General features: G+C 45.1%; 1 protein-coding gene across 2 annotated transcripts in view; it reads left to right on the forward strand.

Moving 5' to 3' along the window:
• COL4A6 (collagen type IV alpha 6 chain) overlaps positions 1-15,687 on the forward strand; it is a 759,488-nt gene that overhangs the window by 661,123 nt on the left and 82,678 nt on the right. For both annotated transcript variants that reach the window (XM_086918466.1, XM_086918467.1), the window contains exons 39-41: positions 4,014-4,139; positions 4,853-4,969; positions 8,977-9,138. In XM_086918466.1, the coding sequence (XP_086774592.1) occupies positions 4,014-4,139; positions 4,853-4,969; positions 8,977-9,138 (405 nt within the window). The remainder of the gene's footprint in view (positions 1-4,013; positions 4,140-4,852; positions 4,970-8,976; positions 9,139-15,687) is intronic.

Consider the following 15,687-nt stretch of genomic DNA (forward strand, 5'->3'; position numbering starts at 1 on the left):
GCAGTTACAGGTGTGAGATCACTGTCACTGCAGATATAGTTGTCATATTACTATCACTGCATATATAGGTGTGAGATCAGTATTCGTGCAGATATAGGTTCAGGGAGCAGTGGGACTTGGGAGGGAGGAGGTGCCGCTGCCCAAGGAGGAGAGGGTGGGAAAGATGTGTGGGGCAGCCGATGGGGTGTGCTGATGGGGCCGGTGGTACTGGGGGCACGGCACACAGGGAGGGGAGGCAGCGTGGATCACAGTGCCAGCAGATGGTTGGGGGGGCTTGTCGCCTTGCACAGGCACAAGGGAAGGCTGTTGGTCCGCTGCCCTCGAGGTGATTGCTGGTTTGGCTCTAACCCACACGCATAGGGAGAGGACTTAGAGAGCGGCTGGTGTCCTTGTGTAGCGGTTCAAGGCCCAGTCTTCATACCCTCTGCCTTTCATCCTTCTGGGGTCAGTGAAATTGGTTGCAGTTCCTTGTCAACCGCGGTGCCTACAGGCGCTCGGGAGACATGGGCGGGGGGTGAAGCACTGTCTGGGGAGGAATGAAGGGGTATTATTGCGGTGAGAAGTGAATGGAGGGCAAAGGGTTGTTTGCGCGGGTGGCGCAGAGAGCTGCCGACTTAGGAGTGGCTCAACATCCTGTGATCCTGCGCAGATGATTTACTCTTCTCAGAAGAGGTATTTGGCCTGAGGTGACGCACGGAGGATCAGGAAGAAGGAGCCCTCGTTTCGGTGGCTTAAGGAAGGGCAGCAAAGGGTCCAATTGTAAGGTTTAGGCGGGGGACCAGGCTGCGCAGGAGGAGGCTTTTGCAGATAAGAATGGAGTGTTTTTTTTAGAGTACATTGGCTGTTCCCCGACATCGGGGTGGGGGGAGGAGGGGGGGCGGCACCAGGCACTATAGTGCGCAACAACGAGAAATCATGGGTTGGCTCCATTTCTTACAATGGCAAGAATAATTTACACATGGGGAGTAGAGGACAGTTCGGCAATGTGGGCACAGTACTGGGTGGCACACTCGTGGGAACACACAGGCGGCAGAGTGTGCAAACATTTGGCCGAGGGACAGTACAGCAGCAAAATGTTGGATTGGAAGGATGACGCCTGGTCCCTGGATCTACACTGCACCATCCTCGGGGGTACTTATAGTGATACCAGCAGTTAGGGGAGGTTCCACAATAGCACCTTCAAATTAGTCACAGGTACATTAGGGCTCTACCACAGGAGTTACGGTGAGCAGTAATCGGCAGGGAGAAGGGCAGGTACAGAAGAATTTAATGCTCAATAAACCGGGTCAGACCTACGGGAAGATCAGCCATCCATCATTCTATGCAGAACAGTGCCCCCAGGTGCCTGCAATTGTGGTCGGCGTTAAGGTGGGGTACTCAGATAAAGCGCTTTCGACTTAACAATGTAGTGTCTCCGAACAAATAAAATGTTGCCGCAATAAATTGGTGCTCGGTGTAGCGCTTTCCTGGCCAGGCAGTGGTTGGCTGCACTGCTATAAAGTTAAACTACAAGATCCAGAATGCATTGTGCCGGTGGACTGACACAACATGGCTGTACTTGGCATCTGTGGGTGGTGCATATATTCTATCAGTCGAGTTCTACATTGTAGTGCCTGGGTGCAGAACTGTTCTGTTATGTTTATCATAGTTTCCAAAATACATCTGCGGTATCAAGAACTCTCAGGGATGGTATGTGGCCTAATTGACGCTCTGCGGAGTCCCTGTCTCGGATCGACATCCTGTGATCCTGGGCTAACCTCTGACTCCACCCGTGCCTTACAAAAATGTGTCCTTATGCAAAGTTATCTGGTGCTCTGATAAAGCGCTCTAGTGCCTTGGACCAATTTCACCAATATCTAAAAAATAAAAAAAATAGAAAATGTAATGTTTGCCTTGTTTTAACTATATCTCCAGCAGCGTTTGCAAGTACAGTTTGTTTAAAAAAATAAATAAAAGAGGGTGTAAAAGGCGCCCTCTGCCCCTGGTACACAGGCAACCTCTGCCTCGCTCCAAAGATAGTTTGAAGTGCGATAAACAGGGAGTGAAGAGAGGTTTCACCAGCCTCCTGGTGCAGAAGGTTAACCAAGTGCTCCCCAGAGGAGCCTCCAGGGGGAGTTGTGGTGTGCGAGGGAGAGAAGGAGACAGAGAAGGAGGGAAGGGAGTGAGTGCTACGCAGAGACGACACCTCCACCGAGAGTTCTCACTACAGCTGGAGGCGGCCCAGGCACTCACATCTCCAGATCGGATCTCTGCTGGTCTCGGAGTCTAGGAGCCACGGTACGTGTGCAGGAGAGTGACCCCGCAAACCCCGGACTCTGCCAGGGCAAGGGGTGGGTGCGAACCCGGGAACCGGGGACGCCATCCAATGAAAATGAGGGGCAGGGCTTTAAGTCCCCTTCTAAAATCTCCTCTCTCCGAATATGTTTCGACGAGGGACAGCGCATGCGTTGCAACGCTAGGCGAGACCTAAAAAACAGGAGTAAGACTAGAGGGGGATTAAGAGGGTTGGAAAAAGAAGTAAAGTGGGAGTAAGGGGTTTGCAAACATAATTAAATTAAAGCAGGAGGGAAAGTAAAGGGTTTGATAAAAAGTAGTAAGGCTTGAGTTTGAAAAGAAGGGGAGTAAAGTGGGAGTAAGGTATTGATAAAAATATTAGAGTAAAGCAGGAAGTGGAGGTAAGTGGGTAAAAAGAGGAAGTATATTGAAAGGAGGAGTAAGGAATTTGTATAAAAAAACAGGAGTAAAGTGGAAGAGGGAGTAAAGAGTTTGGAAAAAACACTGGAGTAAAGTGCAAGGGAAGTATTGCAGGTGGCATAGAAGGTAGGGATGAGGGTCTTGTGATACTCCATGTGGGCTAATTCAGCTGTAGCAGGGAGTCAAATAAAAGCTGACATAAATCTGCCGCTACTTCAGAAGGGAAGGGTCCATCTGTGTCAATTTACCAGACTGCTGGTTTTATACAGGCCTCAGCCAGTCTGAATGTAACTGTATAAAGTAAAGAGTAATATGTTTGGATTTACAACTGCCAAGCCAAGGGATAGTGGTGGTAATTTGTCCCAGTGGAGAATCCTCCCATGGAATCTGCACTTATGAAGAAAATTACACGAGGACAGCCCTTCGGAGGACTAGTAATTTCCATTGTCTAAATCATTAAGTTGTGCAAAGATTGTTCTTTATAGGGCATGCATGATTTTCAATGGAACACAGGTAATACTTAATCCTTTGATATTTTTTTTTAACCCAGTACTTATAAAATAAAACCTGATTTAACGTATGCAGAAGATAACTCAGTTACAAATGTGACGCATATCCCATCTGCCTTATTACAAGTGCATTATAATCAGGGCCAATGGAATATTTGATTCTGCAGTGATTTTAGTATAATTATATATTTGCCGCATTTGCGACATATTCCATCATTTTGCTTTGTAATTTTTTATTAGCATTGTTGTAAAAATACCTCACAGGAACAATAATGATAATAGCATTCAACATGTAACAATTCATAGCAGAGAAATGAATACATTACAAGCAGAAATATAATCTGCAAATTTTATCTCAAACAGATCAAAAGTTACAAAAAATATGGCTGCTCAGGTTCTTGCGTCCCGGAATGCTTTTTGCAAAGTTGGACTGGTCATCTTTAAGTCAGTTACTGTTGTATTTGGGTGTTAAATTGTTACTAATAAGGTGAACTCGATTCCCAGATACTATTACTAAGTGTAAAAATGACAAAATAATGAAGTAATACTATCACAAAATGTGCCGTATAATATGCCTTTTCTTGCCACATAATTTGTTGAACTCTAACTCATAATTTGTTCAACTCTGCCGCATAATTCCGGTGGCCCTGATTATATCCTGTGGAACTTGGAATTAGGCTGTTGTGATGTCAATCACGTTTTTGACAGTAACCCATCTGCCAAAGTCTACCTCAGGTCCTCAGCCCTCTGGCGTAAAAACAGATCAATATTCTACTCTGTACTGAAATACATTGTAATGTCTTTTGAAAGGTTTGAATGAAGCAGGCCGCCCAGGGTCTCGAGGGTTCCCTGGCCCCAAAGGTGAAGCGGGAACTCCAGGTTTTGCATCTGGACAACCAGGATTTCCCGGCCAGAAGGGATCGAGAGGAGAGTCTGGTGAGTGCTAGTGAAGGATTTATATATATCTGGAATAATCATGGCCCCGATGTTGTTCACTCATGCAGCCAGCAGCCCGTCGGTAAACTGCCCGAGTGGTAGAAAGGCCAATCTGACCCAGTTTCCCTCCAGAATACAATGTCACCTCTGACTCCTTGCTATTCCTGCTGGAAAAGAAGCAAGTCTAAAGATATATGCCCAGTGATGTCATGAGCTCAACCACGTTTGGGTATCCGCTTAGTAACCTGCTCCTCCTTTCTACTGCCATACATGCCAATATACCTGATTTTTTTAAGCCAACCATGGCTTTATTTTAGGTGTCTCCCACCTAAAATGTTGTTTTTTTCAATATAACCCAATGGGGAAATGTATACCCTTGATTTTCTTTTCAAAATCTCGCACTTCAAAAATGTTGCACTGCAGCTCTGTTTTACAACCCAGCTGCCTGCCTAGTTCAATAGCTTTTCCAGCAAAAGGGAATAGTTTTCCGCATTTGTAAACAGTGGGCTGCGGGGGGCTCCTCAGGGTTTGGTGGGGGGGGGGGGGGGGTGAGAGGATACCCTCTCCTAAAAGGAGGTGTGGCCAGCTGACCATGGGAGGCGGAGCTGCGGTTTGAAACTTCCACTTAAGAGATAAGGGTAAAGTTATACCCAGGGACACCTACCAATGCGAATACTTAGGTTTTATAATGGAATGCACTTTTCGTTTTGTAGGATTACCGGGTGCAACGGGTCCTCCTGGTATTTCTGGGCCTCCAGGATTCTCCACTCCTTCAACCATACCCGGAAGACCGGGTGACCCCGGATATGCCGGACCCGATGGTAACCCCGGTATGTAACAGCCAGAAATTGTGGCAAGAATGTGCAGTGTATTTTCTCTTCTAGAGGCAGATGTCTGATTTAATAAGAGCAAGTGTGATGAAGCAAGAGAACCGATGCACTGGGACCTTACTTGGTAACGGGGTCTGATGATGAGAAAAAAGACAGACCTGTGTGTAATGAGAATCTCATGCACTGGAGGGATTTTAAACCTTTTGCCCTCCGGTTTTGCTAGTTAGTGACCTTCAAAATAAACTATGGTATGGGGTGGGACACTTCAAAAATATTTTTTGTCCCACATCCACCTTAATCTCCTCATCTCTTGGCTCAGTGGCTGCATCTCAGGGTGGGTTAATTTTCTCCATACAAGAGGTCAGAGGGGGGCTGGAATCATGTGACTCTGGAAAGGCACCGGGGCCCGACGGCATTCCAATCGATCTCTTCCAGGAGAACTATGATATGTGGGTCCCTTTACTAACTAATGTCTTTAATTCCATCCAGATAGAGGGTCTACCACCATCCTGGAAGCAGAGCGTAATAGTGCCAATATACAAGAAGGGTGACAGGGGATCCCCAATGAAATACAGCCCAATTTCTCTCCTTGATACTACTGCCAAGCTTATGGATTGGCTCTTATTAGTTAGACTGGAGGTTTGGGCTAAAAATCATAGCATCTTTATGAAGGCCCATATGGTTTCCGAAAGGGCATGAGGACAGTGGATCAATGCAGAAACCTTTCTCTATCCGTAGGAAAATACACCAAGGCAAAAGGCGGGATAATCAATAGGGCCTTTATAGATTTGACCACAACCTTTGATTATGTTTAGCACTAGAGGCTGTGATCTATGATGGAGGGAATGGGCATTGACCCACTGATAATAAGTTTTATTCGTCAGCTGTACGCCAATGCCACCGCTTGTTTACAGTATTGCAGGAATGGGGAGTGTACACGTTCCTTTAAGATAGAAAAGGGAGTGAAGCAAGGGGGTGTACTCGCACCGTTTCTAATTTCTATCTACACAAACTGGTAGGGGCCTCCCTTTCTGCCACACAAAGGGATGTGCCTAAATTCGATCATAGCCCCCTTGCGATATTGGCGTATGCCGACGACGCAGTACTTATGGCCAGAACGGGCATAGCTTTACAATCCCAAATTACAGCTTATACAACATTCATGGCCTCCCTAGATTTAAAAGTAAATGAATCAAAGTCCTTTATAATAGTAGCAGGAGGAGCCAGAGGAGAGAAACACTCCAACTTCAGTTTGGCATTAAAGAATTTTGAGGTGGTTGACTGGTTTTCATGCCTTGGAGTCCTTTTCGATCAAAATCACTCACTCTTGGACTAACTTGGTGGCAGCAAGAACCCAGAGTATGGAAAGGAATCTCCAATATATAAATGGTTAAAATAATATGAATCTCTTACTAACAAGTGAAGCCCGTGTTATAGAAATAGACCACTTCTATCTTCATTTGTACTTATTAGACTGCGACCCCCAGTCTTCCTCCTTTTAATGCATGCCCATCAAAAAGAAGCTAGGGAAAAACATACAAATGGGTCCCGGAGGGTCTTTAAAAAATACATGGCCACCCTGCATTGTTTGAATTTGTGGTACCTCAAAATTGGAAGAATTAATCTTTTTCTTTCTGCAGTGTAGTACTTGCAGTATATTATTAGGTTAAGGTCTGACTGAAGGGAATAATTATTGCATGGGCAAGGTGGCAAATCTGAAAATGTGTATCTTTTTTCCGGGTACCCTAATATTAGAGGGATCAAATTCATTCGAAAACATAGAAGGATGAATCTCTGCTGGGTGTTATTAATAGACATGAGATAATAAAAACCTTCCTCCTAGGGCGCCCTTTGCTCTCTGCAAAAATAGCTCAGTTAACCTTTTCTTCATAATTTCTTTCATAATCAAAGCCCCCTTGCGATATTGGCGTACGCTTACGACGCAGTACTTATGGCCAGAACGGGGATAGCTTTACAATCCCAAATTACAGCTTATACAACATTCATGGCCTCCCTAGATTTAAAAGTAAATTAATCAAAAGTCCTTTAAATAGTAGCAGGAGGAACCAGAGGAGAGAAACACCCCAACTTCAGTTTGGCATCAAAGAATTTTGAGGTGGTTGACTGTTTTTCATGCCTAGGAGTCCTTTTTGATCAAAATCACTCACTCTTGGGCTAACTTGGTGGCAGCAAGAACCCAGAGTATGGAAAGGAATCTCCAATATATAAATGGTTAAAATAATATGAATCTCTTACTAACAAGTAAAGCCCGTGTTATAGAAATAGACCACTTCTATCTTCATTTGTACTTATTAGACTGCGACTCCCAGTCTTCCTCCTTTTAATGCATGCCCATCAAAAAGAAGCTAGGGAAAAACATACTATTGGGTCCCGGAGAGTCTTAAAAAAATACATGGCCACCCTGCATTGTTTGAATTTGTGGTACCTCAAAATTGGAAGAATCAATCTTTTCCTTTCTGCAGTGTAGTACTTGCAGTATATTATTAGGTTAAGGTCTGACTGAAGGGAAAAATTATTGCATGGGCAAGGTGGCAAATCTGAAAATGTGTATCTTTTTTCCGGATACCCTAACATTAGAGGGATCAAATTCATTCGGAAACATAGAAGGATGAATCTCTGTTGGGTGTTATTAATAGACATGAGATAATAAAAACCTTCCTCCTTCAGGCGCCCTTTGCTCTCTGCAAAAATAGCTCAGTTAACCTTTTCTTCATAATCTTTCTACATGTTTCGGTGTCCTGGAATAATTCGCCTAGCCCTAATGCAATCGATTGTGTCTCCACATAGTTCAGCCAACCAATCTTCTTGTAATATTCCAAATTACAGCAGTCCTTGATAATACACTATGTCAGATCTACAGTAGACCTCCGCCAGATCGAGAACCACAATAAGAGTGGTGCCAATCTAATGCAGTCATTCAAGTATGGTAACCCCAAGTTCTAAATGTAAAATATAATTGGAGGCAGATTGGAGTAGAGTTTCCCGGTTTTAAAAAAAGGTTTCTTCCAATTACTGAAGATGTTCAACATTGGCCATCCCCCAGACTCCCGCCCCTTACGTTTATTACATGTTTCACAGTTTTACAATGAATTGGTACTTTTATGACTTGTGTAATCAAGCTCAAATACAAATGTATTTGTTTGATTTGATTGAACTATGGCATCAAAATGAACTATGGCATCAATGTGTAGTTGGACTTGCATAATAATGAAATTTAAGGTTATTTTGCTCACTGTGTTCCCCAGACCACCTATGTCAACCCAGTATGTCATTCCATAGGACAGTATGCAGAAGTGACAGACTTGTGCTAACTTGGTAGTGGCATATAGTTTGCAATGTTGAGGAGGAGGAGATTATGATACTAATGAAACGATACAATCATGTCTGAGGTTCTGAGAAGCTGTATTACCTTTTGTGAAGTGTGGCTACCGAGAGAGCTGGTAACTCGATTGATAAATGTATTACAAACTGATCATTTTTCTTTCGCAGCTATTTAGTGGACTAGAAAAAGGAAGAGCAGACATGAAAGTGTATCTTGGTTAATTGTGTGAGTGGAGAACATGGGCACACAACATAGAAGATGGCCCCACATTGCTCTTATTTTGTTTGCATTGTAATTCAATACAGTCAAAGAGTGAGGTGATGTCGGATTGCAGAGTTAGCATCTCATGTGCATTAAAATAGGCAGAGGCACCATAACAAGCAGGAAATGAAAAGGATGTTTATTGGGGCCTTGACCATTCGTATACATTTGCATGGACTATAAACAACACTGGTACATCACACATACTAGTAGATCTTCAGCGAAGATCATATTTACAGTTAAAACAGCACACCATAAAAACACAAGTTTTAGAGAGGGCTAAAATAAAATGTCAAGCATAGGCATCGCATTTTCAAAAGTTGCAAACTTATTTCAATTTACAAAAACAACTTGAAATGTAGATATTGTATGATTTTCTCACTGGCTTTTCATTTACTTCTAGGCCCACCAGGACCACCTGGTCTTCCAGGCCCCCCAGGACCAGCCAGCAACCAAGGTGATTCCGGTAACCCTGGGATTGCTGGTGTTCCTGGCTTCCCCGGTCCAAAAGGTAACAGTGGCATCCCAGGATTTTCTGGAAGACCTGGAGCTCCAGGGTTGAAAGGTATGTACTCTTTCACACCATGTGCATAAAAACAATCACAAGGCATCTAAAGTAAGTGTAAGAAAGTGAGTGTTCGAGGCATATGAGCAGCAGATTACACACCGTGCATAGATCGCCACCTAGTGTTGGGCCCGAATGTTTGCAGTTGTTTTTGTCCTGAAAAGTCTTTGGAAGTCACAGGATAGGTGACTCCTCCTTTGGACCATAGTGCGCATGGGCATCGGCTCCATCCTTAGATTGTTTTTTTCCGCCACCGGGCTCGGATGTGTTTCCTGCGCTCTGTGTTGGAACCGATTTTCCTTCGGCGCGCAATCCTCACCAGCTTCGACGGTATTGTTTTGAACGCGTTTCCAATCGACGCAAGTCTTCGATTCCGGTCGTCGATGAAGGCCTTCGGGCCTACCTAGCTCATGGAAAGGACGCCATTTAAAAAGTGTCCTCAATGTGGGTCGAAGTTTCCCCACACCGATCTCCATGACGTGTGCAACCTTTGCCTCTCACCGGAAGCAGAGACTGTTCCGCTTGTGCCTCTTTCCGCTCCAAGAAGACGATCCGAGACCGACGACCTCAAAGAACAAGGGCTCACTCATCAGCTTCGATCCCAGACGGCATCTTCGAAGAGGGCTTCGACCTCCCAGAGCAACAGCAAGAACATGGCGTCGACAGTAACTCCAAGGCCGAAGATTCAGACGTCGAGGACATCACTCCGGCACAGAGGGTCGTAAGTAAGAACATCGACCTCGACACCTTCTAAAAAGGCTGCGGTCACACCCTCGCCCTCGGCCCGGGTGCACACCGAGACACTGCTTCCCATGCCCGCCATCGAGCACAGCAAAGAAGCATAAGCCTTTAGTCGACTCAGGCTCGAGTCAGCATACCCCTACTGCCGGCACACACCTACTGGCACTGAAAATAAAGCATTGTCTTCCTCCACGCCAGCATCTAAGCACTCGGCGCCGAAGACTAGCTCTAGCTCATCTGCACCAAAACCACACTCTGAGCCGATCAAGAAACTGCCACTCTACTCCCTCGCTTCGGAGCAGAAAAAACCCTCTGAGCCGAAAAAACAATTGGAACCAAGAAAACCATCGGAGCCGAAAAAGACAAATGTTCCACCGGCTAAAAACACAAAGACACTGCCATAGAACATGTTTCAAAGCCGAAAGATACTCACAGCTCGGTGCCGAAAAAGCCCTCGGCACCAAAGGATCTACCTTCCTTCCTCTCCTTTAAGGGTACCTTCTCCTCCACCTCATATCCCTTCACCACCTCCTCCCCTACCCCATCACTCCCCTACACCTTCTCCTACTCCGTTAGCAGACGATGATAACAGGGATGACACCTCTGATGACACAGGGGGTGATGCAGATAGGGAGCCACCAGATCCTTCTAGTCCTCCTGGCTCATCTGACCCTTGGGTTGATTATAGCACCCCAGATGTCCCTAACGTCCCACAAGACAACATATATCCCTCCAGGCCTTCCCCACCAGAGGACACTGTGGGATTTAACCAACTAGTACAATGGGCTGTCCAATACCATGGGGTTGACCTACATACTGACCCAGTAGAAGAAGACTTCCTTCTGGTTACCTTTGACACCGCACCAAGGTCCACTTTGATTTTACCCATGCTTAAAGGTGTTATTAAGCACGCGCCAGTCTTTAAAGATCCAGTTAGGGCTCGAATCGTCAACCCTCGAATTGAGAAAAAATATAAGGCTGCCCTTTCAGATCCAGCCTAAATTAAAGGGCCTGCACCATTAGACTCCCTTGTAGTCTCTAATGTATGCGAAAGAGCAAATTCACAAACATCAGGCGAGGCTCACCCACCAGATAAAGAGTCTAAGCTCCTTGGCGCATCAGGTAATTGAACAGCGTCACAGGCAGCAAACATTTGGCTTATTGCCAATACTCAAGCATTACTGGCAAGGTACGACAGAGCACATTATGATGAGTTAGAATTAATAATGTAGCACCTTCCAGATAAATACAAAAACAGGGCACATGGGCCTATACAAGAGGGTAGAAACATCACGAATACCTCTATTCGTTGTGCACTAGATGCATAAGATACTGCTTCAAGGGCAATTAATACCAGTGTCCTGTTGCGTAGACATGCTTGGTTACGCATTTCCGGTTTCAAACCTGAAGTACAAAGTGCCATCCTCAACCAACCCTTTGATGAGCAAAACTTATTTGGGCCTAATGTGGATGTATCTCTTGAAAAAATGAAAAAAGATACCGACACAGCTAAATCTATGGGAGCCTTGCAGTCGCAAGCTCCCAGACACACCTTTCGCTTCTCATCTTACAGAGGCACCACCAGGGGATACTCCTGAGAGAGTCCCTCTACTTCTTACAAAGCCCCTACACAATCCACCTACAGTGAGGCTACCAAAGAGGTAGTCTCTACAATAAAGGCAGAGGCTTAACCAACAACTCCCGCTTTGCCTCCACCCCTGCCCAATGACTTCCCTCCCCTTCCCCCAACACTTTCCACTCCAGTTGGGGGAAGACTACAGCAATTCCTGCCAGTCTGGACCAACATCACATCAGACAGGTGGGTGCAACAAATAATTCAGTCAGGTTACTGTCTCAAACTAACATCTACCCCCCCAAATGTACCACCCAAACAACGTCCAATGTCACAAGAACATTTGATACTACTCAGGCTAGAGGTAACATCCCTCCTACAAAAAACGCAATAGAACCAATTCCCCACCATCAGCAAAACAGAGGAGTTAACTCCCTGCACTTTCTAATTCCAAAAAAGGACGGATCTCTAAGGCCTATTCTCGACCTCAGACCACTGATCCTGTACATACAATTAGACCACTTCCATATGGTCACACTCCAGCAGGTTCTTCCTCTCCTTTTACAAAACGACTTCCTTGACACTATAGATCTCAAGGACTCATATTTCCACATTCCCATTCACAAAGCTCACAAAGTACCTCAGATTAGTACTAGACGGTCAGCACTATCGATTCAAAGTACTGCCATTCGGGGTCACAACAGCACCAAGAGTGTTTACCAAGTGCCTTGCAGTAGTGGCAGCGCACTTAAGAAGACCGCACATTCACGTCTTCCCATATCTCGACGACTGGCTCATAAAAGCCAGTTCATACAGTCATTGTGTACAACACACTCACACCACCATCCAATTACTCCACAAATGGGGGTTCACAGTAACAACACCAAGTCCCACCTGCACCCGTCCCACGTACAACAATATCTAGGTGCCACAGTAAACACCTCCACAGCGCTAGCTTATCCCTCTCCTGCCAGGATAACGAATATGCAAGCTCTTCTAACCAAATTCCAACTGCAACACTCTCTTCCAGCTCGAGTGTTCATGCAACTCATAGGAATGATGGCCTCTTGCATATTCATAGTGCCTCATGCAAGATTACAGATGCGTCCTCTTCAGGAGTGCCTAGCACAACAATGGAATCGGGGTCAATTAACAGACCTAGTGTTGGTAGACGGTCGAACGCACCGCTCACTGCAATGGTGGAACACCAAAAACCTTTCCAAGTGCCGATCGTTCCTAGAGCCAGTTCCTCAAATAGTCATGACAGCGGACGCATCGCTCTCCGGCTGGAGAGCCCACCTACTGCAGCCCACCATGCAAGGAAGGTGGACACTGCAACAAAAGTTACTCCACATCAACCACCTGGAGTTACTAGCCATTTCTCTAGCCCAAAAGCATATATCGGGCAAAGCTGTCTTAGTCCGCACGGACAACATGACAGCCATGTACTACATACAAAAACAAGGCGGGACACACTCTCTGCAAATCTCTCAGCTAGCACAGAACATATGGAGGTGGGCTATACCTCAGAACATCTTCCTTTTAGCCCAACATGCTCCAGGGGTACACAACACCATGGACGATCTGTTAAGCCGTCAGACACAACAGATCCACGAGTGGGGACTTCATCCACAAGTTCTTCAACCGTTCTTTCAAATGTGGGGACAACCTCAGATAGACCTCTTCGCTACCCACGAAAATGCCAAATGCTCAAGCTTCGCTGCCAGATATCCACACCGCTGTCCAAAGGCAATGCGATATGGATGAACTGGTCCGGCAAATTTGCGTACGCTTTTCCACCTCTCCCACTGCTTCCACTAGTGATGCGCAAACTTCAGCAACATTCCCTCACTCTCATTCTAGTTGCTCCAACTTGGGCCAGACAACCGTGGTACACCACACTGCTGCAACTTTCTGTGGTACAGCACCAAAAGCTATACCTGTCGCCACGCTCCCTAACCCAGAACCATGGAGAGATCATACACCCAGATCCAGCTCAGCTCAACTTAGCGATCTGGCTCCTGAAGTCCTAGAGTTTGGTTATATTAACCTTCCTCCTGACTGTATGAGCGTCATTAAAGAAGCTAGACTTCCCACCACTAGGGCAGCTACACTTCCAAAGATGTAACTTAACGAGCACATCTATTAGACTGCATCTTGCTGCCATTGCAGCATACCTACAAAATAGACAACATCTATCAATTTTTAGAGTATCTGCCATAAAGGCTTTTATGGAGGGCCTCAAAAGAATAATTCCTCCCGGAGCACCACCTTCACCTGTGTGGAATTTAAACATTGTTCTCACACGGTTAATGGGACCTCCATTTGAACCTTTACATAAATGTGTGTTGCAATTCCTAATCTGGAAAGTTGCTTTCCTAGGAGCTATTACTTCTCTAAGAAGAGTTAGTGAGCTTCAAGCATTAACCATTCAAGAACCTTTTCTGCAAATGCATCATAATAAGGTTGTTCTCCGTACCAATCCTAAATTCCTTCCAAAAATCATTTCGCCCTTCCATCTCAATCAATCTGTGGAGCTGCCAGTCTTCTTTTCGCAGCCACAGACAGTCGCAGAAAGAGCTCTTCATACTTTATATGTCAAAAGAGCATTGCTTTACTACATTGAAAGAACACAATCCTTTCGTAAAAGTAAACAACTTTTTGTGTCTTTCTCACCACCACACAAAGGCAACCCTATATCAAAATCAGGGATAGCTAGGTGGATTGTCAAATGTATACAAATTTGCTACCACAAAGCTAAACGTACATTATCTGTTCCTCCCAAAGCCCACTCTACTAGAAAGGTAGAGGCTTCAATGGTATTTTTAGGGAACATTCCCCTAGATGACATCTGCAAAGCAGCCACATGGTCTACACCGCACACATTCACAAAACACTATTGTGTAGATGTGCAAACCAAACAACAAGCTACTGTGGCCAGGCTGTACTCAAAACACTGTTTCAAACTACTGCAACAGATACGGGTGGTCGCCGCTAAGAGTGGGTACTGCTATACAATCTATGCACAGTGTGTAATCTGCAGCTCATGCCTCGAACGGAAAATGCTACTTACCAGTATGCATCTGCTCTTGGCATATAGAGCTGCAGAGTTACACACGCCCACCCGGCTACCTGTATCTGTTCCAGTATTATCTTAATTCGATACAGCTTACATGAGCATCCTTCCTGTTGCTTACAAAACTCCATAATTTCCCTGCTGGCGAAAAACAATCTTAAGGATGGAGCCGATGCCCATGCGCACTATTGTCCAAAGGAGGAGTCACCTATCCCGTGACTTCCAAAGACTTTTCAGGACAAAAACAACTGCAAACATCCGGGCCCAACACTAGGTGGCGATCTATGCACAGTGTTGTAGTGTAGTTCCTATATTCCCAACAGGCTCTGCGCATTGCAATAACATATACTATAGTTTAGACGTAGGACTGACGTCGACTAGGTCTCTATCGTATATATTAGACTTAATTGTGAGTGCCAGCTAGCTCAGAGGTCACTAGAAACTTTCTCGAATTCACAAGAAGGGATTAGTTTCTGACAACCGCATAAACATGACAACTTTGTTTCCCAAGAATAAGAAATCAATCTCTAGAGTCGCGGAAACAATAGATAGCTATTTTACTCAGTCATTCGTACATGCTTCGTTTTACCAGAGGTGCTGAGAAAATAGAGAGACGGGCGTTTTCAATAAAAGTATTTATTAAACAGGCGGGTTTTTCCAAGAAATCATTGTTGATTCTCGAAACGTAGTGGAAGTAGCCATGCCGTATTTGGGCTGCAAGGCTCAGGCCAAATATGGTACTGATTTCTATGCATATATAAGGATTGGATAATGTATACCTATATAAGGTCATGAATCGAGAAAATTACACCAGGATCCTAGATTCATTTACAACAGTGTGTAACTCTGCAGCTCTACATGCCAAGAACAGATGCATACTGGTAAGTAGCATACTCCTTCTGTTGCAGTACCCCTCCCCCCCACACTTTTTGCCTGATGCCTGATGCACTTTTCCTTGGTGTGCCCTGGGTCCCTGCCAGTCAGGTACCCAGGGCCTGTGCTCCTTCCCTAAAAACTGTAGTAAAACCTAAAGCCAATTGGCATTCTTTCTCAAGCATAATAAATGTACTGCTACAATCGTAATACTGGTAATAAAGTACAGAGTATATAATACAAACAGTATTATAAAGTAGTACTGTAAAAGCATGATATGGTTTCT

This window comes from Lissotriton vulgaris, chromosome 4_1 (assembly GCF_964263255.1).
Source record: "Lissotriton vulgaris chromosome 4_1, aLisVul1.2, whole genome shotgun sequence".
In the NCBI taxonomy this organism is placed as follows: domain Eukaryota; kingdom Metazoa; phylum Chordata; class Amphibia; order Caudata; family Salamandridae; genus Lissotriton; species Lissotriton vulgaris.